General features: G+C 44.7%; 1 protein-coding gene across 1 annotated transcript in view; it reads right to left on the bottom strand.

The window, feature by feature from the left end:
• The window catches only part of PKD1L1 (polycystin 1 like 1, transient receptor potential channel interacting), a 1739639-nt gene that overhangs the window by 44159 nt on the left and 1668718 nt on the right, over positions 1-26762 (bottom strand). Inside the window, exon 64 of the mRNA XM_086964902.1 lies at positions 4357-4530. Within this exon, the coding sequence (XP_086821028.1) occupies positions 4357-4530 (174 nt within the window). The remainder of the gene's footprint in view (positions 1-4356; positions 4531-26762) is intronic.

Genomic DNA, 26762 nt, shown 5'->3' with positions numbered 1-26762 from the left:
AGTAATGGGCAGAGCGGCCTTGCTGAGCGACGGAAACGTGTGGTCGCAGGACCGCATGGCCAGATGCAATAAGGTTCTATGCTGGAACAACGATGGAACAGAAGGAGGAGATAAAGAAGGAGGAAATGCCCCACAAGAACATTGGGAGGAAGAACCTGTTACAAGAGGAGAACAACGAGAAGCAAAAACTGGTGAAGCCAACCAGGAGCAGTTGATCGAAGAGGACTGGAGTGATGGAGAAGCTAGCGCGGCTGCGCTAGGGAGCGGAGACAGAAGCGAAGGAGTGACCGCCACAACCCCGGTAAGACTGACCAGGAGGAGCAGAGCGGTGGTCAAGCCAGCGAGATTCAGAGACTATGACATGAGTGGGGAACTGTAAGTTTAATTGTTTGCATTGGGAAAAAAGGGGAGATATGTAGCGAGCGTTCTAGTGTTGCACGTCACGTAGGTTACGTGACGTGCTGGCGGCCATGTTGGGCTGCGCGCGCAGCGACAGACAAGCGCGAGAGCCGGCAAGAGAAAGACGTGCTCGGCGCTCTCTAGGGATTAAGATTTAATAAATAGCAACGACCATCACTGTGGCTCCTGATCTTTCATTGGGGGGAACTACTACATTACAGATCATAAAACAAAATTGCATCAGGGACTAAAAGGTGGGCACATTGGGCATCGCATTGCAAGCCTCAGTCTCAGTCTCTTATGGCAATTGATTAAACAAGAACTGGCAAAGGCTTTTGCGTGCTGAGAGTTGAGGGTATGGCGTCTTATTGAACTGAGCTCTTGAACTGAAAGATTTTGTATATACTTAATTGCACTTGAGTCTCCAAATTGTATTGCTGTTATAGCTTTTTCATTTCTTGTCTACTTATCTGAAACTGGAGACAATATAAAATATTTTAAAAAATCATAATGAATACTTAATTGTAACTACATGATTTGTTCTCCTAGATTAACGTACTAGGGCGATCTGCGGTACAGTTTCTTTACCTACGTCATTTTTAAATATCGGTGTTCTGTTCCAAGATGGCCTCGTTCGTTTATTTGTTATCTTGATAGAGCGAGGCGTGGTTTGCAGAGATGCTATGAGTGATGTTAGTTCTCTGTTGTTGCGGACGGTTCCAAAGTGGGCCTCCCAGCATGGCGTAGTGAGTGCAGGTGCAGATCCCGGTCCGAAGCGACAGCAGGATGGAGTCATTGGAGGTAATCATGGAAGGGGGTACCATGAGGTAAAGTGTGTCAACTTGGCCGTAAAACCAACCTGGGGTACACTACAGTTACCTTCCACGAGGTGGACCATAACTTTGTATCTCCAGATGGTGAAGCGGGCTGTCTTTCATTTTAAAAGGTGGCCCATGGTGTTTACTGTAACTGCTATATCGGGGCACTGCATTTATCACCATTTTGACTGTTCTGACGCTGTTCTTTTTACACTTAAAGCAAACCTTTCTTACAAGTGCCATTCAGGATATATTTGTAGCTGATTGTTTCACTGGCTCTCCTGATAAGTTGGGCACATCAAAACTGTAATGTATTTGTTTTAACCAGAGAGGACAAAATTAGGGGTGGGCGAGTAAAGCAACTCCGCCCGCTTGCGGAACACTGAGGAATTCCACTGAGGTTTTATGCAACTCCGCGGAATTCCGCATAGTGCAGCTCTGCGAGTTATGCTCACCCCTACAAACCTCTTACACTTTATCTGGTTACTATGATTATTTGTGGATTAAAAAAGGAAGGTTGCATTATATTCAACTGTTTTTGACACAGTTTGGGGTTTTATTCACTTACTCCTTATTAAACATTATGATATTGTATGGGTGGTCAACACTGTGAACAGCATAGTACCTTATAAAAACTTATAAACATTTTGAATTACACTAGATACATTTGGAGACCTACTTTCTGAAATGTCTGAAAGCAGATACGTTCAGCATGATTGTCATTGCTTGCTCTCTTTGATTGACTACATAAAAGTGGTACTGCTTTTGTTGTGTGGAAATTCATAGCTGCCCAGTGTCCCCCATGTCAAATGTAACACTAAATCAGTCCTGAGTGTTTTTAACCAACATCACATTGTAATCTGGGACTTGATTTTTTTCTGTTAGCACTCTACCTATGGTCTCACACACTGCAACAGTAAAGTGCAGTTGGCTAAAAAGCCAGAATTAGCTCACCATGACAATGGGACACTTTTTTGTTGTCATGCTGCTTTGGTATGTTGAGAGTTGTAGGCCATGCTTTCACCACTGTCCCATACATATGGTGACAACACACATTTCACAGGTACCTGTCATTATACCTTGTATTGAATGTTTAAAGTCTGGGGAGTTATACAGTTTAGCTGCTCTCAATACGGACTTGTGAGCAAAGGTATTGGACGTGTCAAAGGGTTTTGCCCATCTGTGTCTATGGCAAAATACGATAGCACATAAATAACCAACTTTTCTAAGAACAACCCATTTAACAAATCAGTGGCAGAATAAACACTGCCAAAGGATCAAAAAGGTTTTTAATACTCCATGATACTGTGCAATATAAAGTAATGATATTGTATCTGAAAACATGCTCCTAACCCCGGCACAATTAATCAAATCACACAAAACTGAAAGAAACAAAATGACCATCTAACATCCGTAAACAGAAAAATGAATGCAGGCTAATGCTAAACCAGTCCTTGTTGCTGCTGCCTTGTATAACAAAGTCACATTGTGTTTGCTTTTTCAGGAAAAAACATAAAATTACAATGTCTTGCTCACTTAATTTTCTGTGAATTGCATTTTAGTTTGAAACACTGTAGGTGTTCCACAGTGTAAATATGTTTAATATTTTCAGTTTGGAGGGGTTTAACGGTTATTATAGATTTAAACCTAAAATAGGAAAGCCTAGACACAATCAAAATACATTTTCTGATCAATATGCTTATTATATAGGGCCTTGGTTAAATTTGATATAGTTAAGTTTCTATTTCATATAATTAAGCTTACACATCAGGTAAATAGCTAATTTTACATTCCCACCTGAGCTTCCATCCTGAGGAACTGATGCTAGATTGGCAGGCCTTTTTCCTAAACCAGCATATTCTGCATTGGCCTCCTGAGGTGCTTCAGTAGTTGTCATCTCCAAGCAATATCTAATGTGCAGTGCACTTTTTCAAATATGCAGAAATAATTTTTATATGAGCTAAAACTGCATCTAAGCTATGACCACCCACCCTCCACATTAACAGCAGCACCAATCTAGGGCAACCTTTGCCATTGGTAATTTCTTTTATGTATTACTGGACATTGTTTAGTGTCATTGACCAGTGCATGCCTGGTTTCTCTCCAATGTCCCTTCAAACTACGGAACACCTTCTAGCATATTCAAAAATGGTGAAAGGCTTTTTCTTTAGCAAGCTTTGTGCCACTAACACCCATTATTCATGACGTACTCAGATTGAGTAAAAGCTAAAGATGCTTTACAGACACATTTTAATACCAATCTATATTGTAACAGGCAAGTGAGCACAGCGACTGTAACCATCAGCAGGCAAATTTTGGGGGGCGGGGTTCATACTACAAACAACTTTTTTAATCTTAATGGGGTCAAAAAATTTATAGCACAACACATTTCCAATTTATATCGGATAGAAAGTGATAATTTTAAAGCAGACACAAGGCAAACTTGTGAAGTTGTGCAACCATTGGGGCTCGACAAGCACTCGGGCATTCTTTTCTGTAGGCACCAAAATATGTATGTGCTTGATAAAAACACAATATGCTGCTTCCTCCTGCCTGCTTTCATGGCTGAAAAGGAGATGAATCTTTCACTCCATCAAGCCTTGAAAGCGCACCATTGCACCCCAGCACACCACCGAGTGTTCCCATGTTCCCTCTGACTAACCTTGCATTGACCTCACAACAGCTCGAACCAAAATGTTAAAGAGTAGTGCACTTAAGTTAACTGCTGAGTAGCATACACTATTAGTAGTTCCTGTATAGCTGTGTGACACTACTAACTGGCAAGAGTTCTATTATGAAGTTCTAAATTCATCATTAAAAGAGTGACTTGTTAAGGATTAGTAGAAATAGCTCATGCAATTTGACAGTCTTCCAATGAGGTGTGTCATCCGTAGGCATCCCTACAAGGAAATACTCTTAACTTTTCTAACATATCTCACATTAGAACATTGGAATGTTGGGAGCTCCATTGAAAACAATGGAGTGCTCTGGGCTTATAATGGCTGGTATAAGCCCGGAGCTCCAACATTCCAATTCAAGGAGCCTGAGGGGATTCCAATCCCCTCACTCTCCCATAAGGCTTTGTTCTTTTTTGTTAGATCACAAGAATAACAATGTAAGGATAGGCAATTTCACCAACCTCTGACTCTTGTCTGCAAGAGTAATCAGAGCAGGATGCTGAAGGATTCTCCTCCTCCGCTTCGGTGTAATGGTACGGTTTTGCAGGCAGAGAGTGGTGAAGACTGTTGGAGAAGGCATTCAGTCGAAAGAGAAGCTCATCTATCAAATTTTCAAATTCATCGAGGTAGAAATGCTAACGAAAAATAAAAGGCATTTTAAAACATTGCATTAGCTCAGCATTTTACACAACAGGTAATGTTGCTTTTTGGCACAGATGAGGGAATACAAACAAATGTTTGTTATTAACTTTTGCAATATGACAGATTTTCATAAATTTTATCTTTTGGTGTAATGGGAAAGAAAAGTCAAATACATTTAAGAACCGCTTCTGCTACATGTAATGCACACTTCAGCTTTGATGGTCAATTACCTACATTATGTAAACTTTACAAGCAACCTGAGATGTGACAGAACCAACATAGGTTGTCTAAAAAACAATAAAGGCAATGCACAACATGACCCAACTGTGTAAACATTTGGAACAAAGGGATGAGAAACATTAATAACAACCATGTTGTCCCATGTGTTCTGCTAGCTCATCATGAAGCGGTAGGGAAAATGATTTTACCTAGGAAGTACTGTGGTACTTTTAAACAATTGTTAAAAAAAAATTGTAAATAAGTTACAAAGGTACTGATTGACACTATTTTCACAAAGATATTGTGCTACAGTTTAGTTTCAATGTTTTACATAATTACTTTTTTAAAACTTAATTTAATGCATTACTGCGGTTCAACATAGAAGGTACTGTGCTACTCAATCTTTTTTTTTTAATTATTACGTTGTAAAAAAAAAAAGTTGCTCTAAACTACACTTTATTTTACAAATATAGGGGCATATTACCAAGCAATAGCGATAATTATCGCTATTGCTTGGTTAGAGACAAAAATTAACCGCTAAGCTGCGGCGATTTTTATCGCAAATAAACCTTGGTATTACCAAGGTTTATCGCAAATGCGATAAAATTCGGCCGCAATGCATGAATATCGCTGAAAAGTCAGCGATATTCATGCATTACCGAGCTAATGCTCTTAGCCATGTTATCCACCTCCCATTGGATAACATGGCTAAGAACTGCTGAGGGCAGGTGTTAGCTTTTGGAGATATTCGCGCTTAGCGCGAATATCTCCAAAAGTTGGTAATAGGAGATAGCGATGTTAGCGACTGTTTCCAGTCGCTAACATTTCGGCACGCCCACTTTGCATGTCATTAGTGATAAATATCACTGACATGCAAAGTGGGGCCCAAGATGGTCGCTATCTCCTACTAGCTGTCGCTAACTGGTGTTAGCGACAGCTAGGTAATAGGGAGATAATTTTATCTCCGCTTTCTTGGCTTTTAAAGCCAAAAAAGTGGAGATAAACCCCCTTGATAATATGCCCCATAGTGTCCTACAGGGTGTTTTTGCTGTTTTTAATTTTTTTCATTTTCCTGTAACTACTGCTTTGTTTCTAGCTACTAGCGTGGTACTGCATAAATATTTTAAAAAATATATAGAAAAATATTTATACATTTCTCTACCTTTTACTTTAAAACATGAAGTAAGTAGGAAAGAACAATAAAACCTACTACTTACCTATGTCCAAGGCCCTAAACAAGAATACACCCTAAAGTGCTTTAACTTTTGTAAACACAACCATTAGCCAATGATATACTGCCTTACAATCTGCATGAACCGCAGTATACCACACAGTTACCATGTTATACTGCGGTCAACAATAGTGTTTTATCACTTATAAAACTTAGAGATTTCACTAAGTAAACTCAGTAGCCACACTAAATTTAATTAGAACTTGCGCCTTCTCCAAGCACTGCTTATACCCTTTCATATTAAATTACTCATACCATCTGAAACTATACCATTTATAACACTTGTAATAGTACAAAAAACATCATTTGTCAGAACCCAGTGCAAGATAGAGTGAAGAGTTATAGTTAATTTAGTGTGGCTACCGAGTTCACTACACTGTGCATGGAGGTGCGAGAGTTATAGTAATTTGAAGGAACCACATAAATTATAAATATAACATATAACTATAGCTCTAGAATTTCTAAAGCTTGGGTACTTTAAGTTTGGTTTACATAGAAATAATAAATAATGTTTTTCTAATTATAACAATTGTACGGCACCTCCTATTTCAGAAAGACAGTGCCTTTGGAAACATAAGCCCAAAAACAATGCAGAACTGAGTCCATGCACACCATCAGAATATGCTGATTTAATCCTGGTCAGCTCACAGTGCGCCATCTGGACCCCGAAACCTTACAAGGTACCGGATGGTATCTGAAACATCACAACATGACAACTCTGATTACCAAGGAAATCGTGGAAACAGATCTCACTCTTTAATTAGTAACTCAGGCATGCCCAAAGTACACAATTTAAAGAATCAAAAAAGGGCCTTGACTCATTACTCAGAAAGGCTGAGTCCAACAAATACTATTAATCAACACAAGAGCCAAAACTGGAGTCTCAATTATTCAACGGACTAATTTCAACGATGGTTGCTTAGATTAAAGCAAAAAACAACCTGTTTGTCTTATTAAACCATGCAAATTTATTTAATTTTTTCAAACGTTCTTTTTTTCTTTTGTCAGCACATTATTCGTCGTGCATGGAAAATACAAAATACACAATGAAATAAGTTTTATATACAATATATACAAACATATGAATACACCATTTCATACACACTTGGCCATACATTCATACACAGACCATTCAAAACAGATGACAGTACAAGAAACACTGTGTCCAGGCATCGGAAAATAAATCAGTGAAAAATATTTCTTTTCATATTTTTGCAATGTCGTTGTAATTATCACGAGGTCACTCGTGAACCCAAATTGATGCAATAACTGTTCCAACGTGATAATAATAACCAGATGCGGGACTGAAAAACTGGTTGACGCGTTTCAAACCCCTAGAAATTGGTGGGGTTCTCCTCAGGACCGTGTTGGTTCTCAATCCAATAGTCAAACCGACAACTTGAGGGTTTCCAAAAAGAATGGTCTGTGTATGAATGTATGGCCAAGTGTGTATGAAATGGTGTATTCATATGTTTGTATATATTGTATATAAAACTTATTTCATTGTGTATTTTGTATTTTCCATGCACGACGAATAATGTGCTGACAAAAGAAAAAAAGAACGTTTGCAAAAATTAAATAAATTTGCATGGTTTAATAAGACAAACAGGTTGTTTTTTGCTTTAATCTAAGCAACCATCGTTGAAATTAGTCCGTTGAATAATTGAGACTCCAGTTTTGGCTCTTGTGTTAACAAAGTACACAATTTGGCATTTCGAACATTTATTGAAACAATTGGATTCTTGTATAAATTACATGTTCTGCAACGATTATTCGAATGGAGCAGAATAATGTTGCCAGTGTTTCAAGAAAGGTGAAGAGAATGAACAGTTGTGCAATTGTGTTTGATTATATGAATACATATAATTGTGCTCCGACCTAACTTTGCCTATCCTATAAAGCATAGGGTGTGCGAGTCTGCCAGAATAACTTGGAGTGGTCTAACGCCCCATTTGCCTGAGGGTATAAGTCATCTGTGAATCTGTCTTGGTGTAGCGCAGGCCGCTATTCTTCCCAGGATGGTTATGGGATTCAGCTGGGCTGGAATTCCGGCATGGGGCGACCCCACAAACCCATGGAAATGTTCCTCCATCTAAACGAAGGCTGGGTAGGGTTTTTATAATAAACTTCACCCATTCTCTCTATGCTGGAGTCCTAGTCTGGCTGTCATTGTTTATTCTACCATTGTGGAGCTGTTGCCTAACGGACAACAACAAACAACAACATTTTGTGTAGTGACCTTAGTCCCTGCACAGAATGATCCAGAGTCTGATAATATGCCTCCAAAAAGGTGTAAGCACATTTATTTCTGAGGAGGAAATTATCCCAAAAGGGTGTACAAGCAAATGTGTGTTAAAAATCATGGTTTGAAAAGGATGTCAACTTTAACAGTGAACATGTAAAACGGAGGTATTTTGTGCCAAGGGCCTATGGAACCACACAACATAACTAAGGTTTAACCTTTTTGTTTTTCCATCGAATATTTAAATATATATATATATATATATATATATATATACACACATATATATATATATATATATATATATATATATATATACACACATATATATATAAATATACACACACACACATATATATATATATATATATATATATATATATATATATATATATATATATATATATATATATATATATATATATATATATATATATATACACATACATATATACAAAGCAGCTCCTCCTGGAACCCTGTACAGGTGGGGGTGGAGCATTATGCTGGCAAAGTGCACCACCAGGTCAATATCGGCACAAGAACAGCTGCTCACTCAGGACGCAGAGTAGTTGAAAAACATATTTGCTCTTAAATCTCCAGAGTGAATCTCTTTTTCAACTACACTGTGTCCTTAGTGAGCGTCTGTTCTCATGCTTGTGGATATATATATATGAACATCGAAAAAGGCACTTCCGCCGAAACGCGTCTGTTGTGGGTCACATAATAAATGTACATCTATCACCCCGGGAGTGCGATATCTTCTTTTTGTGAAATTGAAGGAGTGGAGCGATATATACATATATATATAATTTTTCACTGAAAAAAACAAAGGTTACAGGGACGTTATAGTTAGGCTGACATTTTACTCATGCAAAGCAATTCAGCAGTTTTAGTTAGCTGAGCTAACTATAACTCGCGCCCCGCAATGCACGGCTTATGACCTCACATATTATATCACTCATGTCATAGCCAGTGACATCACTGATGACATCATCCAGTGACTGTGAATGTTTTAAAAATGTTTATTTGTGGTTATATATATATATATATATATATATATATATATATATATATATATATATATATCACAAAAGATCAAAAGATTCCTTACTTGAAAGAATCGGAGAGACACAGCGGGGAATGCCAGAAGAAAATTTTAATGTCACGGGAGCCATGGCATGACGCGTTTCGGTCTGTGCCTTCCTCAGATGCCTACTCAATCACAGCAAATCCCGACAGGCACCCGCAAAGTAGTCCCAATCGTTCTTCCGTTGGTGAAAGCTCAGGTGGGTGGAGTAAAGTCACGAACAGTTCTGCAGTTGCGTAGGCAGACTGCAAGTACCAGCATGCATATATATATGAAAGAAATCCCGACTGCTTCTCGCTGCGGTCTAAACGGGGGTAGACCTCCACTCCACCATTCGATCAGATATATATATACGTATATATATATGTATATATATTTATACATATACCAAGATGTATTGATGAATCCGTGGCTGCATGAGTGCCTGTATCGATTCTTGAGTAGGCGTGTGAGTGACTGATTAGGTGTCTGAGTAAATGTATGGGTCACTGACTAGGTTGTCTGAATGTCTATATCAGTCTGTCAGTTGGTCTCGAATTACCTGTATGGGTGTATGAGTGTCTGGGTGGGTGGGTGAGAGGATGTGTGACAGTTTGCATGGATGAGTGAGTGCTGAAGTCAGTGGGTGTATGGGTTAGTGAGTTTAAGAGAAGGGTTGTATAAGTGAACTGAGTGTATCTATGGTTGTGTCTGTAAGTGAATGGATGTGTCAGTGGTATATGGGTAAGTGGATATGTGAAAGGCAGTACAGGCAAGTTTTGGAGTATATCAGTGACTATGTGTAAGTGACGGATTGTGATACTGGCTGTATGGGTTAGTGAGTGTGTGTTAGTATCTAGATGAATTAGTGAGTGGTTGTGTGTATAACTTTATAGGTATGTAAATGGCTGTCTGACTATAAGTGAGTGAGTGGGTATGTGAGTAGCTCTATGAGTGACAAACTGTGTGTGTGGCTGTATGAGTGGCTATATCAGTGACTTTATTAGTGAGTGAGTTGATGTACGAGTGGATGTGTGGGTGACTTAGTGGATGTGTGTGTAAACTTAATAATCATTGAGTGGGTATGTAAGTAGTGGTATAGGTGTGTCAATGGTTTCAAGACTAAGGTGGAAGTTGCAGTGGGTGTATGAAAGGTTACATGGGGGTGTGAGTGGGTGCATCAGAGATTCTGTGGATGATGTCATGAGTGAAGTCACTGACCATGTCATGAGTGATGTAATATGTGAGGTAAAAAGCAGTGCATTGTGGGGGCGCAAGTTATAGATAGCTCAGCTAACTATAACCGCTGACTTTCTCTGGTTTTGTACCAGTGAAATGTCAGCCTAACTATAATGTCCCAGTAAACTTTGTTTTGTTTCAGTGAATATCTAAGGGTTTTTTAAATTCTATTTCCTAACTATAACATCTTTGTAACCTTTGTTTTTTTCAGTGAATTTCTAAGGTTTTTTTAAATGCTAATTGTTAACTATAACTTTCCTGTATACTTTAGTTTTTTCAATTTCTAAGCTTAAAAAAAATCTTTTTCTTAATTGTACTATCTATTTTTTTGTAAGTGAACCTGTAAGATTTTCTTACTTTCTTTCTATAATACGATATTCTGCATTATATTTATATAATACACCACTGATTTTTGGATTTCATATGTCTATCAGAAAATACATTAATAACTGATTTTATTTTTAACAATTTTGTAAGTCAGCACAACATTGTTGCATTTGCAGTGGAGATTCTGTCATCAGTAAATGTATTTTTGGATTTCAAATGTCTAATTCGTAATTCACTGCGACTTTCCCATAAAGTGAAAACACATACATGCACAGACATTACAGTATTCTCTACACTAGAGGTTTATTACTGTACACCTCACACTCATGTTATTTTAGTGTAATTCTAGAACAACCATCTCGAAAACCTATCTTCCGTTTTCGTGGTGACTCCGAACATCACAATGACGTCACTCATCGCAAACCCTGCGTGAATGTCGCAAAAGAGGAAAGCAAAACCAGGATTCCAATGGCCACCACCACATTAAAAAATGATAACTATATAATTAATGTTAACAACCACAGTGGATAACTCACTATATAAATAACTCTACAAAAACATTTATCAGAATCTCAATATCTCTTTAAGAATGTGCATTATTATTATTATTATTTTTTTTAACACCTTTATTATCATATGCGCAGTACACAGCGTCTGCCTACAACCCAATCGGGCCGGCCGCTATGACAATCGACAATATTTCAGACCACATTGCGCTGCGGAAAAAGCCAGAAATAACATCACTACGGTGCATTGGCATCAAACTTCAGAGGAAGGATCACTTAGGTTTCATTTTATAATTTTGATGAAATTTGAAACAAACAACACAAACACTCACATGGTGGGAACAGTGTCTAGGGCATGGGAGGGGGGAGGGGGAAGATCAATCTGAAAGAATAAAGGCAACCTTCTGGGGGGTGGGGAGACGGTGAAGAGGATTATTGAAAAGGCATAGTAGTCAGTCTATAGGAACGTCAATTACGGGGACGAGGGGATGTTAGCAGTAAAATCAAGTGGTGGGGTACAAATGTCTCCACGGTATTCATTCCATTGTGACCAAATTCTACCCCATTTCCTGGGCCGGCCCCGAGCCTCATATACCGTCTTCTCCCGAAACATGCACCAGTCCATGTTTTCTTTCCAAGCACTTATCCCAGGTGCTCTGTGGAAGCCCCAGAGTTGCGCTATATCCCTCTTGGCAACCATGTTGCCCAGAGTGATCCAAAAGGTCTGAGCAGCCGTACAATCCGTAGGCTCCCACACATTAAGCAGGCAGCGCCTCGCCTCAGAGAGGAGGGAAATCCCGGTGACTCGCCCCATTACATCATGCACTCTGGACCAGAATGCGGCGATCACCGGATATTCCCATAGAATGTGAAGAAAGGTGCCATCCATACCACAGCCACGCTTACATAGCCCATCAGTCGAGAATCCCATCCGAACCAGACGCGTACCAGTCATGTAAACTCGGTGGAGGATCTTTAACTGTACAAAGCGAAGGCGGGCCGGAATAGCCACCTCCCTGGGGGAGGAAATCGCCATTTGCCAGTCTTCGTCATCCAGTTCGAGGCCATCTGCCGTCCAAGAGGTCCTAAGCCTCACCAGAAGATCAGCCCTGGTATTAATAAGTTTTTTATAAATTAGAGAAATCGTGCTGTCCGGCACATGGCCGTCCAGAATCCGATCCTCGAGCGTGGATGATTGGGGGATTTCCGTCCCATGGGGGAAAACAGAGAGCAAGGCGTGACGCACCTGAAGATAACGAAAATATTCCCTGTCATCCAGTTGATACTCCACCTTCAGGGCCTCGAAGGACTTAATTGTGCCTCTAGCCCAAAGATCCTCCACCTTGCTAATACCGATCATTTCCCATCTGTCAAACCCTTTCGTTCGCCACAGGCCACCCAACCGCTCTGAGTCATATAACGGAGTCATTCGCGTCAATCTATCACTCCAACCCGTGGCCACAGTCGCATCTTTCCATGCACGCACAGCGCATTTCGTAGGTCCAGTCAGAAGGCGGAATGGTGCCTTCGAATATAAGGCCCTATTAAAGTTGCCGCCCGGCAACAGGAGTTTATCCATAGCGAAGGCGGGAGTGGGCCCCGGGGAGTACGTCACGTGGTTCATCGCGCTGAGCTGTGAGGCCCAGTAGTAACGTCTGATGTCCGGAAGGGCTATGCCACCATCGTACCACGGGAGCGTGAGTTTAGATAAGGAGATGCGAGCTTGTCCATCCCAAATTAACTGCCTCTGAAGACCTTCAACCTCGCGAAAGTAATGGGAGGGAACAGGATCAAAAACATTCTGCAAGGCATACAAAAATCTAGGAAGGGACATAATTTTGAAAAGTGCTGCGCGTCCCAATGGGGGCAGAGGCAAGCCACGCCACCTCCGCACATCCTGTTTGAGGCGACGAAGAGGAGCATAGAGATTACGACGGTCATACCGCACAGAGGAATCCATGGAAATGAAAATCCACAAATATTTGAACCCAGTCTCTGCCACCTGGATCGGGAATCTACGAGGTAGCGGAGGCAGCTCCCCCGCTATAGCATACACACATGATTTGGTCCAGTTAATAACGAGCCCCGAGTTCTTCCCAAAAGAGGTAAGAACATCAAAGAGCACGTTGAGGGATTTCTGAGGAGAGGTAAAATAGAGCAGACTATCGTCTGCATACAGAGAGATGCGATCCTCCAGGTCCGGTGCCCACCGGATCCCCTTAATCGAGGGCTCCCATCGAAGCCACGCCGCCAGTGGTTCCAATGCCAAAGCAAAGAGAAGTGGAGAGAGCGGGCATCCCTGTCGGGCGCCACGCCCCAATGCGAACGGTCCTGAAACTCTGCCGTTAAATACGACTTGGGCCAACGGTTGTTCATACAGGAGCCGCACCCACGCGATAAAGTTGGGGCCAAAACCAAACTTTGAAAGGGCCACCCACAAATATGGCCACTCAATGGTATCAAAAGCCATCGTGGCATCCAGGGCGGCCACGACAGCGGGTTCAGTGAGGGTCCCAGCTCTCGCGAGAACGCTGTGGAGTCTATGGACATTGAGCGCCGTATTCCGATGAGGAATGAAACCGGACTGATCCGGATGGATCAAGTCACAGATAACTGTCAGTAAGCGATTAGCAAGGACCATAGCCAGGATCTTAGGCTCAGCGTTAAGCAACGAGATCGGGCGATATGAGGTGCACCGATCACGAGGCTTGCCGTCCTTGTAATTGACCACTATAGTGGCCAAACGCTGGTCGAAGGGAGGCTACCCGCCTCAAAAGCGTCAACAAACATAGTGCGCAGATGGGTCGCCATTTTGTCCGGGCGCAGTTTGTATAGCTTGATAGGTAAACCACTGGGCCCCATAGCTTTACCTGATCGCAAGGACCGAATGGCAGTGGCAATCTCATCCACCGTAATAGGCGCGTCTAGAGCGGAGCTATCCTCCTCCGACACGCAGGGAAGCGCGATGTCACGCAAAAGCAAGCGGGAGTCAGCCTCGTCTCGATCACTCACAGACCGGTATACTGTTTGAAAATGGTCCATAAAACATTCAACAATCTCCCCCGGATCAGTCACACACACTCCAGTCTCACGGGTTATCACGGGCACCACACAATTCAGTCTCTCAGATTTATCCAACCACGCCAACAACTTACTAGCCTTATCGCCCACATCATAGAGCCGGCCCAGCTGATTCATACGCATCACTTTAGCAGCGTCAGTCACCAGGGCCCTATAGTCTCCCTGTTTCAGCGCTAAGGAGTGCAAAATTGCAGGGGTATCATCACCACCCAAGCCACTTTCAAGCGAAGTAATTTCTGCCTCAAGAGCTAACACATTTTCTCTCCTGGCCTTCTTATCAGCAGCAATAAAGGACAACGCGGAACCCCGTATGACGGACTCAAAAGCCTCCCACAAGATAGTAGGGGAAGTGACGGATCCCTCATTCTCGTCAAAGTAACAGTCAATGGCCTTAACCAGGTCTGAACAAAGCTGAGGATTCCTAAAATGCCAGGGATGAAGAGGGGGGACCCTACCTCCAGAACCGTCTCCCACCGAAGCTTTAAGTAACAGGGGGGAATGATCAGAGATACCTCTGGGAAGATGTCGGACCCCACGCACCAAGGAGGTATTAGCAGTTAACATCAGAAAATAATCAATCCTCGAAAGGCTGCCGTGGGCACCTGAGTGGAAAGTGTAATGGGATTGTGTAGGGTGCAACATCCGCCAGACATCCACTAACCCAAAAGTCTCAATCAACTCAGTCAGCCACAATTGAGACGAAGGCAAAACCCTGGGGGGCAGCCGGTCACATTCACCGGAAACCACCGAATTAAAGTCCCCACCCATTATAAGGACACCGTCCGGAAGCCCTAAGAGGGTCCTACCAAGATCAGCATATGTAGTAGCCTGGAGTCCCGGAGGAACATAAACAGCAACTATTACAAGCAGCATTCCCTCCCACCTCCCCGAAACAGCAGCATATCGGCCTTGATCATCAAGTGTGACTTAGTCTATCTCAAGGGGCAGGGGGGATTTTACCATTATGCCAACCCCCCGGGAACCGGAAGTGAAACCCGCATGTGCCACCAGTCGGTAACCTCGGCGATCCAGGGCTTTACAAGCGTTCCCTATCAAGTGGGTCTCCTGCAGCAAAACTACATCAGGGGAATGGCGTCTGATAAATTGAAGCACAATACCACGCTTAATCCTGTCTCCCAGACCATTAACGTTCCAAGACAGCACTTTCATATCACCCCCCCCATCCCCGTAGAACCCCCAAACCACCCCCTCCCGGAACCCCAGAAATAAGGATAAAAGCAAATGAAAAAGTACCATGTGAGAAACCATATACAAAACAGAAAGAACAACCAGAACCCCCCCCACCCCCAACCAAGAACCCGTTACAACACCCCCCACCCTGCACCCCTGCTGACTTAGAAGCCACCCCAAACTGCAGTGTGCCTGTCGCCCCTTCATCAAACTCTACACAAAGAACCCCTGAGGAGGAAGGGAGAGACAATCCCACCCCGCCCCACCCCCGGGCCTAACAGTGAAAGCATATAGACAATACTCTGTAAATAATACAACCCAGGATTGAACCTCAGGAACCAAAATGTCACTCCTGTGCCGATGCACCTCCGTCCGCGCCTCCGGGGCCTCTGCTCTCGGTGTCCTCCTTAGGCAATGAGTCCAACCAATCGCCAACACTGTCCGGTTGATCAAAAAAGAAACCACGTTCTCTATACTCATTGCGAAGGCGAGCTGGGAACAGCATCGCGTACTTAAGTCCCAAGTCCCGCAATTGACGTTTCACACCCAGGAATCCCGATCGTTGCCTCTGCACCTCGGGAGTGAAGTCAGGGTAGATGGAAATGGAGCTGTTCTCAAATTTCAGCGGACCATGTCTACGAGAGGCCTGAAGGATGGCGTCCCGGTCCCGAAAGTGGAATAGCCTATGCAATGATAGGCCTCGGGGGAGCCCCCGGCTTGGTCTGTCCACCCGAGAAGCAGTACGCACGCTCGACCGCAAAGAACTTACTAAGGCCTGCGGGAGCACGTTTGGTCACAATTAATTCTTCGACCAAGAGACATTAGAAGCAGCACCACTGTCCTCCGGCACCCCGACGAGGCGAATGTTGTTCCGTCGGGCCCTGTTATCATACTCCTCCATGCGTCTGGCCAGTAGATCGTGCGATGACCGCAAATTACCGATCTCCGAATGTACTTCCGCCATGTCAGTAACCAGACTGGTGGCTTTGAGGTCCAAGGCTTTGACCCTCTCATTGGTCTTAGCCAAGTCAGCTCTAATAAGGGTAACATCCACCGCCACTGTGTCAATCTTGGATACGATGGCCTCGTACTGTTGTCCCATGTCTGTCTTGAGCCCAGCAATGGCGGCCATGAGATCTTGGAGGGACACCTCCGATGTAGCTACCAGGTCCGTCCTCGGGTCCTCAAGACTACGGCCGGCAGCATTGGGGGAGCCTTTTGGTTGAGTGTAGCGGTCCATTACGTTGGATTGGACCGATCCCCCACGGGTAGTCACCTTCGTCCTGCGTTTCTCCGTCTCGGGTTTAGTCGCCATATTGGAATCAGCACCCCGAAGGGTCTTCCTGGACCTGGTGAAAATGGCAGCGATCCGCTGGTCTCCAAAGTAGGACTTAGACGAGGAATAGCATCTTGCCGGCCCAGGGCTATAGTCAGAGAGCACAGCTGGCTAGACTACCGGGGCCAGGAATGCGGATTGCTTCCTAGGTAGTCAGCTCGGAGGCAGAGGGAAACCGAAAGTGAAAGTGACAACGTCACTGGTTGAGCAGATGCCAGGCGACCGTTGTTGTTGAATTACATCTCGGCCATCCAGAGCAGCAGAGCCCCCGGTCCCGTCCGGCGCTAGGCCAGAAAACGTAGGACGACGTAGAGTCCGATCCCAGCCCTGAAAAGTGCAGCAGTATCAGCAAGGGTAGTACTTCAAAAGCCCATCAAAATAATCAGGATATCGAAAGGATAGATCGATGAGGACGGTGCGGGTCCCGGGAGCTCTCTGCTCACGCGACCATCTTGGATGCCCGCGTAGCTCCTCCTCCAAGAATGTGTATTATTGATTCACCAATATTCGCGACGACATTAATAGTCACCATGTCCCCAAGATGGTGCACAGGGAGAGCGCGCTGGTGGTCGCGGCTTCGTGAATATTGCGCATAATCAACAAAATCTATTTTGGACACATAACTCATGTCACTAACACCTCCATTTCTCAATCATGGGGTCAGAGTATCTCCACCCTGACCCCTTCCTTATGTAGGCTTTCACACACATTTCCAGCCCCAGGACCTGTCCCGATAGATAAAATGTCAGCTGCAACGTCCTAGTCAGGTTGCTACCAGTCAATCAGAGCATTCCCGTTGGCACATGCGTTTGCGAATCATCGCAAAACCTTGGCGAAATATCCGTGGCCAGAGATATCACTATCATTTTAAACGTACATTTCTCAAACACTATTGAACGGATGTACACTAAATAAGCAAAAGGAACTTCCTTGAACCGAAAACGACCTCCCTGCCAAATTTGGTGTAAGTCCGTCCAGATGTTCAGGCTGTAGAGGTGGCTAAATAGTCCCATGGGAATTAACATTGCAAACACAACCTTATTTTGCTCCCCAAATTCTTGGTCCACACTGCACAGATCACCTCCAAACGTTCCCAATCAATAGTAATCACGTCACACATTTTTGGTAACATTTCACGCAGATTTGTCAAATGACACCAAAGTTATAGCCAAGTAAAAAAATGCTTTTCCTATGGAAACTAGGTCCTAACTATAACTACCTACTGGCGAGCGCCAGTAGGTAATATATAAATATATAAAACTGTTGGAGTTTAACAGAGTACAGTATCTGGTGAGCCCCCAGGTACATATTGGGGATGAGGTATATGAGGTAGAGACTTCAATAGAGGTCATGATTGTGCGCAAGGAAGTCAGTGAGATTCTTAGCATGGGATTCCTGCCTACCGCCGAGATTTATCTGCCTCACTTAGGATACAGGGGAGAACCTGGTGCTGGGCACGGTGCAAAACATTTTGCAATGCGGTAAGGATTTGTGGCTTCATTTTTGGTGTTGAGGAAGTCTCCATGCCTTGCGTATTAAGGGATTTCCGCTCCTCTTAAGGCTGGCAACATGCCCCACAAGAATGTTTGCCTAGATTCTTCGTTTGTCACTTTGTGATTCCCGATATTTGACATTTTTTAGGTGGACAGCCGATAAATGTAGAGGATTTGCGCCAAGTGTTTTCACAGAACAGAGGGGCATTGTACAGTCTGCAATAAAGGAAATGTGACTGCTACATGAGGGATTAAAATCCATAAGGAGAGGGCCGACCCCATTGATTTGTATTTTTAAATAAGGTTTATAGCCGCGTACATAGTTATGATGAACTTTCATTTCTCGGTTCACAATATCAATGTACCTATGGGACATTGTGAGTTTATTCGTCCAAACATTTGATTCCAAGCAGTGCAAATTGAGCCAACATATGAATAAGGGCCACTAAGAGTCATATAATTTGTACTAAGTTTTTTTAAAGTTTGTCCAGAGCCTAACAGGTTCAGAACGCACCGATACTTTGACTACGATGTTTTATTCTTGCTTGACAACAGGTTTGTGACCAGCAGGAGTATTATTTCTATGTCTATGATATGTGGGGGTTTTAAATGTGAGTTCCAATATGCCGATTCATTGATTGAGAAAGGCTGTTCGCAGCCAAAATGCGCTCTCTGTGTTGCTGCTGTGTCCAGAGTGACCTCATATAATTAAATCAGCCAATATGTGAATCCTTGTGTGCGTGCTCCCTATTTCCTGGGTGAAGTTGGGATGTTGGTTTGTTATATATACATATATATATATACATACAAATACACCACGGCTGTTCTCCTTTTCGAAAAGCAGCAGTCACGGACACAAACTAGTTTTATGCAGCTACCCTTAATTTTTTAAGGAGTCGGGTCTGGCAAGATTTTCACTCAACGCGTTTCAGGATCACTCCCTTGATCACGAGTGATTGATCCTATGTTGCTTTCCATTTTATAAAACACATGTGATATCCATTCACCATGGTGGGTGGAGACAGACTAAGCTTAGAGACACACAACTTTATCAATCAGGTTTAACGCAAACATGCGAAAATAAACTAACTGTGAAAAAACGAATGAAAATCAAAACGGCCCCAGCTGGCATTGCTTCCACCCACCAGGAGCAGCTATTCATACTTGCTCCCCCGAGTGGGAGCAATAACTGTTCCCCTGCCTGCAGAAGTGTGGCCAGGGAAACAGAAGTCTGCTCCCACCCGGTGGGAACATGTGTAAAACTTCCCGCCAGTTGGGAGCAGACATGCCTTATCTGCTTGTGCTCCTGCAGGCAGGGAAGGCATCTTTGTTCCCGCCTAGTGGGAGATTTCAAAATGCTCCAACCAGGCAGGATCAAACATATGTTGAGAAACTACTCTGTCCTGGGGGTGGGCTCCCTGAGACAGATTAATTGAGCTGGCCCAGGGGGATTGGATCCCTGGGGCCTGAAGAGGCTCAGGGAGCAGGCCACGCAGCTCTCCACTTCATTGTATTCCTTGTCCCCAGGGTCTGATAGAGGCTCGGGGAGGGGGGCAACTCGCCCCCTCCCCAACATAAACATTTTTTCCAGCCCCCTGTGTCCTGGCTCATTTGAGGGTGTTGCAAAAAGAAGCGCAGGGCCCTGTCTACGGGGTCAGGGTAAAAATCCCCTACATTTTTGGGATTCAGCAAAGGCTTTTCACAACAAGAAATAAAGTTTACATATGAAGGAGGAGGTAAAACACAGAAAGTGTAAATAAATTTTTTAGAATTCTACACATGTAGAATTATACACCAAACATATTTCAGCCATTTAAAGGTGTGCCACAGGACGGACCAGGAGGCATTGCACCATATATGTAATGAGGGTCTTGAAATGACAAAAAAGTTGGACATTAGCTCCAAACGTTAGAGGATTCCTAGGCATTACAACTAATAGGGACATATATAAATGTGTGCTAAATATCAAAGACTCAGCTAGCGAACATGTTGCTAGGGGTGAAAGGTATTTAGTCCCCCTAGGGATGGACTCCCCTCCTTCTGGCTCCATTGTTTAATTCTCTCACTGAATATGGAAACTTTCATTGCCTGGTAGAGAGCGAACCCAAGTGAAGGGTTACTGGCTGGGTCATAGGCTTATAACGCGAGTCGACCTAAATTTCTTCTTCACTTGTACTAGATGTACGAGTTACTTACCTCCAGAAACCAGTCCTCGGAAGCTTGTTTCCGGTCCAGGGAAGACATGGCTTGGCAGTTCGGGCTGGACTGTTCCCATGAGGCACAGGGTCAGACTGATTTGCATATAGCCATGTCTAAACTGGGGTGGCAGAGTGGGCTAAAGAACAGTGATGGATTAAACCCAGATCTTTTGACTGGGTGTGAGTGTTTGATTGATTCGGATGCTCCGTCCATCACCACCCCCTTTTGTACCGCTTTTGGCCGCCATAAGTGTGGCAGGGTATGCTCAGACGTGAGTCCCTTGCTCACTTTGCCACTGGATTCAAGCAAGCCGGGCTGAAGACGGCTGGAATGCCAGAAACCAGTCCTCGGAAGCTTGTTTCCGGTCCAGGGAAGACATGGCTTGGCAGTTCGGGCTGGACTGTTCCCATGAGGCACAGGGTCAGACTGATTTGCATATAGCCATGTCTGAACTGGGGTGGCAGAGTGGGCTAAAGAACGGTGATGGATTAAACCCAGATCTTTTGACTGGGTGTGAGTGTTTGATTGATTCGGATGCTCCGTCCATCACCACCCCCTTTTGTACCACCATAGACAGAAGGCAACAGACCAGACAGAGCAGCGCAGGCAGTAATAAACCGCCAGAAGCAGGAAGAACAACCTGGAGCAGGTGACGCCAGACAAAGGGAGAAACACAGAATTATCCCACCCTCCAGGACAGGAGCAGGAAGGCGAGGAAGTGCCCGGACACACAACTACGAGGTGTCAGCGAACACCACCTAAAGAAACGTCAGCAACATACTATGGAGAGCATAGGCCCGAAGGCGACCAGAACTCCCTAGGAGAGCGCAAGCTATATACCAGCTACCACTACCCCACATATGGTAAGTTAAGTCCCAAGACATGGGAACCCTCTTTGGAAGAAACTTCCGCAGCAGAGGAAAAAACAAAAGAACCAAGGGGAAAAACCCCTGCGGAAGGCTTATCAAGCAGCCCAAGAGAAAAATAGAAGGCCTAATCTCTGGGCTAAGTCTGTGCAGACAACTCTAGCAAAAACACACAGTCAACAAGGGGCCGTCCAGCAGCCAACAACGCCACAGTCCCAGTAAGGAGGACTCAAGTGGCCATAAAACACACCCCACAGCAAGGGCAACCGGCCCAGAAGAAGGTCCAGAACCAGATCAACTCAGCAGTCACTTAAGAGGGGAAGGAGGAAGGGGGGGATAAGGAGGAGGTGGGATAAGGAGGAGGAGGGGATAAGGAGGAGGAGGCGGACGGAGCCCTGCCAAGAACCTTTGGATGGCGAAGTCTGCCGGGGCATGGAATAACAGGGTGCCATCGAATGGAAGATCAATCAGCCGCTACCAAACATTTTCAGGGAACACGCTGTCCCAAAGCCAAGCATGGCAGCGGAGGGCAACTAAGGAAGCCATGGCCGGGCCCAGCACCTCAGAGATGTCCAGAGTAGAGCGGAGAATAAACGTTGCTGGCTCCCAGCCATCCAGCGCATGATGCCGCAAGTCCACCTGAGCTTGTGAAGCAGAGTCCCACAAACAAGAGGTGGCCTTAGCCAACACATATTAGGTGTTAAGGGCCCGCAGGGCAGCGCTGGTCGAAGCGAACATGTTGCGCCCCAAAGAGTCCAGCCAGCGGGCCTCCCGAGACGGTGGAGACAACAGTGGCAGCAGGGAGGCAAAAGCAGTCCGCAAAAGTGGACTGGAGGGAAAGACACGCCGGGGTACGCGGTGCCAGAAGGTGCTTGTGCAGAAGGTGTTCAGGCACCGGATCCCCTGAGGTGAAGCGCCTCCAAGCCCCCATCAGGGAAGCACCAGGGAATCTGGTGGGAGGAAGCAATAGCTCCCTCCCACCAGAGCCCTGGTGGAGAACCTCCAAAAGATGGTCCGCCGGTAAATGAGCAACCGAGTCACCCATGCGCAGAATACCCACAGCTGTGGACACTGCGTGAGTGAAGGCTGCACCAGCCGCCATAGGGCCTGCGGTGGAGAAAGCAGTTCCTCCGTGGGCGACGGCTGTAAACTAAGGCGGCTGTCCCCGAAGCCGAGCGGGCGGGCACAGGCCAGACCTGGAAGTCAGAAGGAACCGGAGAGTGGGGGACCTGTTGCTCCTCCGGCAGACACCTTGGCCTGTGGAATGGTGGGGAGCCGCCCTTCGATGACGCCAGTAAAAAAGCCAATTAGTGGCGGCCTTTCTCCATGGGGGATGACACCAGGAAGCACCCAACCTTCGGAGAAGAGGGCGCGTCCGAAGACGAATGCACGACTTGGCGCCATGGACAAGGTGACCTCCCGCGATACTACAGGGACTCCCGCAGGAGTTTGCGGCGAGGCAGAGGTGCCGTGGTCCGAAGGAGGGACCCCCAAAGGACCGCACCCCAACAGCACCACATCCTCGAAGCCTGGAGCCGATTTAGTCGTCGTCGGGCCGGAGCCGCTAGCGCCGCCGCGGAGGGCCCGCACAATGCAAGGGATCCGCTAGTGCCCCAGGAGGGGAAGGAGGAGGAGGAGATGCGAACGAGGCCTGCAAAGCCGCTGCATATGTCTCCATCTGGACTCTCAATGCCCTTTCACTGGGAAACAGTGGATAGGAGGTCGACACGCGGGGCCGCATTACCCACGCCCCGGCTGGCCGAACACCAGCCCCCAGGGGCAAGCTGCAACACTTACCCACTGGGGAGCGATGCTCTCGCGACATTGGAGAAGGATGAGGATGCCGACGACGGCCGCTTCTGAAACATTCTGCCAAGGCTGATCGGGGGGATGAAGCCGACCTTGAAAGACGCGCCAACAGCAGTTTCGTCCAGCGCTCCAGCCACGACTTCGGCTCCAGCTGTTGGCACACCTCACAATCAGTGGTGCCGTGATTTTCCCCTAAACACCACATGCAAATTAGGTGAGGGTGCCCCGAACAGAGACCGGATCCACGTTGCACCCAGAAAAGGAAAAAACTGACGTAGGCGCACCGGGGTGGGACTTATGTGACCTCGCTGACATCATGTACGCTGACGACGCTTGGGCGGAGTCGCGTGATGCCGTCCCCCCAGGGCGCAAGGATGCTGTGGCAAAAAGTTTACCGGATCTAGTCTCATGCCTGGGGATCATTCTACGTTAAGGAATCTGCGGCTAGTAGTCTTTATCAGATACCATCAGCACGGAGAGACAGTTTGTCACCCACCTGCCCCCCTTAAGGCATTGGACTGGGGAGTGTGTAAGCGGGAAAGACTGAAAACAAAAGATGGTGGACAAAAATATGGCTATGATAAACAAATAGATCTCCTGGGTCTACAGAAAGATAGAGGAAAAAGGGGGTGACCTGGGCCAGATGGAATATTCCTTTTACAGAATGATTTCCCTCACCCATTGTTGTATTCCATATAGGTACCCTATATAGGCGCAGGTAACATTGCAACCTTTCACCTATATTCTTCCCTACATTACATAAATAACGCTTCTTAGGGACTGACCTTTTACCTAGATACAACACTGCATTCAGAACGCAGGTTTTTCCCTAGTTTGAATCTCATACATTATGCATGAGGCTTCATGGAAGCACAACAGGACTAACATCTCCTGTATAATATCTCTGTATAAAGTTCAGGCCGACGTCATCCTTTAGGCCGACACAGTAGCACAGCAAGGTAAAATCCCTGGGGAGACCTATGTGTATATATACATCAAATCTTGCTTTGAAGGGGAGAGGAGACCGAGACTTCCCAGCTGACACACTGAGGTTCCTGCATGCAGACGCTCCAGCTCGCAGTAGTATAACATCCCTTGAGGGGTGTCTAACTCGAGTACCGGCACGGGGTCGCATATTCTCTCATTCTCAGGTAATGGGTATGACTAGATCCTAGAGGGGTTTTGGCATAACACCTACGCAGATGCAAAGTGCATTTAGGTACATCAAGTTAGGGAGGCATCGTAAGAGTACACATGCTTTATCATGTATTTTATGTACTCGTATGTATTCATGATTTCTGCAAGATGTTAGAACTGAACCATCCTACTTTCATAGTACTTCTAATCATATATCGCTGCTACTATCTAATGGTTGTTGCTGCTCATCTATTCTACACTAGTATAACTACTGTTCAATAAATTCTTATTGAAAACGCCCAGCCTGTTTATTCTGTGTATGTCTGAGATAAACTAAGTGAGCATGAGTAACTGAGCGAAAGGTAGTATATTGTTTCCACGATTCTGAGGGATCAGGGTTGTCATGTTCTGAGGATGCCAGAATCTATTCTCTCCTTGGTAAGAGGAGATTATAGTGGTACTGTGAGCTAGCTGATACAGACAGGCTAACATATCCGGTGGGGGTGCACAGGATCAGTCACCCACCAATCCCACAGTTTATGTTATCCAAATGTGCAGATCCTGCATAGGTTACATAGGAACTACACGACACCATCGTAAGTGGCATGCTTCATCATCAGGAACCTCCTCACCCCATGATAGTCAAGATACACGCTACAACCCACTCACTGAGGGGAGGAGTACAGCTGATGTTTTGAGAGGTATAATAAATATCTTTTGATGAACTCAGGGTCGTGAGGTCAGCAGAGCATTAAAGAAACAATATGAAAGTTAAAACTCACTACAGGGTACACAAATACCTTTATTGATGCATCCCTTGGCCAGATTTAAAAACCGGACACTGCATGAAGAATTTAACCTGCTTATAGTTGCCAGGATAGGTCAACATGCTGCAGCCTATAACACTCTAAAGAGGGGTGCAGCATTCATCAGAACGTCTAGTGATCGTGGTGCTGCTTATTATTGTGCCCAAAAAAAGATTGGAATAATGTTAAGTACATACAAAACTGTTCAGTGGTCCTTTGAGAGTCCAAACGTTAGGGGAAAGGGGATCCACTTGCAGTCACCCGCAAACGTAAGGCATGGTGTCTCAGCTCAGGCCCTGGTATGGAGCTCAGGGCACTCTGCCCTTTTGACACTGCTGATTCCAGTAGAGGCCAGGGATTAGGACCAACACTATGGTGTCTTCAGTGGCTTTAAAATGTTTGTAAAAGGATTTTGGATGTGACCGACGCTGGCTTAAGGTGGTGGTTGCCAGCAGGAGGCGCCTACAGTCTAGCTCACTTTGTGGTGTCTCCCTTTTTATGGTCTAGCTTGACAGCACAGCTGTTGCCACACATTTACTGATGAACATTAGAGAGGGCTTTACCTTTAACAATGTGTTGGGAGCCAGGAGTACATGTTTTGATTAGGCAGAAGCATGCTTTCACAAAAAAGTGCTTGCCCTCCATGCAGCTGTGATCATTTTGTTTATTCACCCAACTGTCTGAGCTTGAACTTTTAGGGAAACACAGGACATTATAAAGCTATTAAAGTGTCTTAGATTATTAGAAAATGTATGGTGTTTTCCTGTGGCAGCAACACAGATAGGAAGAGGGCAGTCATTAACCTGCATTGATGCTTAGGTCTGGCTTGAAATTTCAACTGTAACCTGACCTTTTAACCTTAACCAATATTATTCTGCAGTTCTTTGCTGCCACACAAACACATGTCCATCCCCATGCAATTTACTTGAATATGCCACATTGCCATATAACATTCATTTGAAGCCAGCCAATGCTTGTTTAACAGGGGTAGGATCAAGCTTGGTCACGGCTGGCTACCCTTATTTGTGGTTTAATCCGTGAAACCAGAGAGGCTCTGGTGTCATCCCTTATCGGCACACACTGATTCGTGTTTCCTTTGATAAAGAAACCACTTTCAAACTGTTTTCTTAGTATCTTCTTTATTTAGTATTCATCATCATTGTTTATCAATTTTTATCATTTTTGATCATTCATGCATCAGGCAATATCGAAAAGCATATCCAATGCATTTCGGGCATTCAGATGGTATGCCCTTCATCAGGGATTGACACTACAAAGAATAATGTAAATGGACATTAGGATCAATAATAAACTAAACATGGAAATAAGTCTGTACAGTCTCTATGTCGATGTCATAGCAAACAGTGTTATGATTAATTCAACCAAAGTATATACATGTCTGTCATAATGGAGAATGTGGTAGTATGGTGGAAAAGTAAGACTGGGCTTGTGGTTTGGGTACAAAAAAAAAAAAAAA

This window comes from Lissotriton vulgaris, chromosome 4_1, assembly GCF_964263255.1.
Source record: "Lissotriton vulgaris chromosome 4_1, aLisVul1.2, whole genome shotgun sequence".
NCBI classification, from domain to species: Eukaryota; Metazoa; Chordata; class Amphibia; order Caudata; family Salamandridae; genus Lissotriton; species Lissotriton vulgaris.
This window is presented reverse-complemented; position numbering and strand designations above follow the sequence as displayed.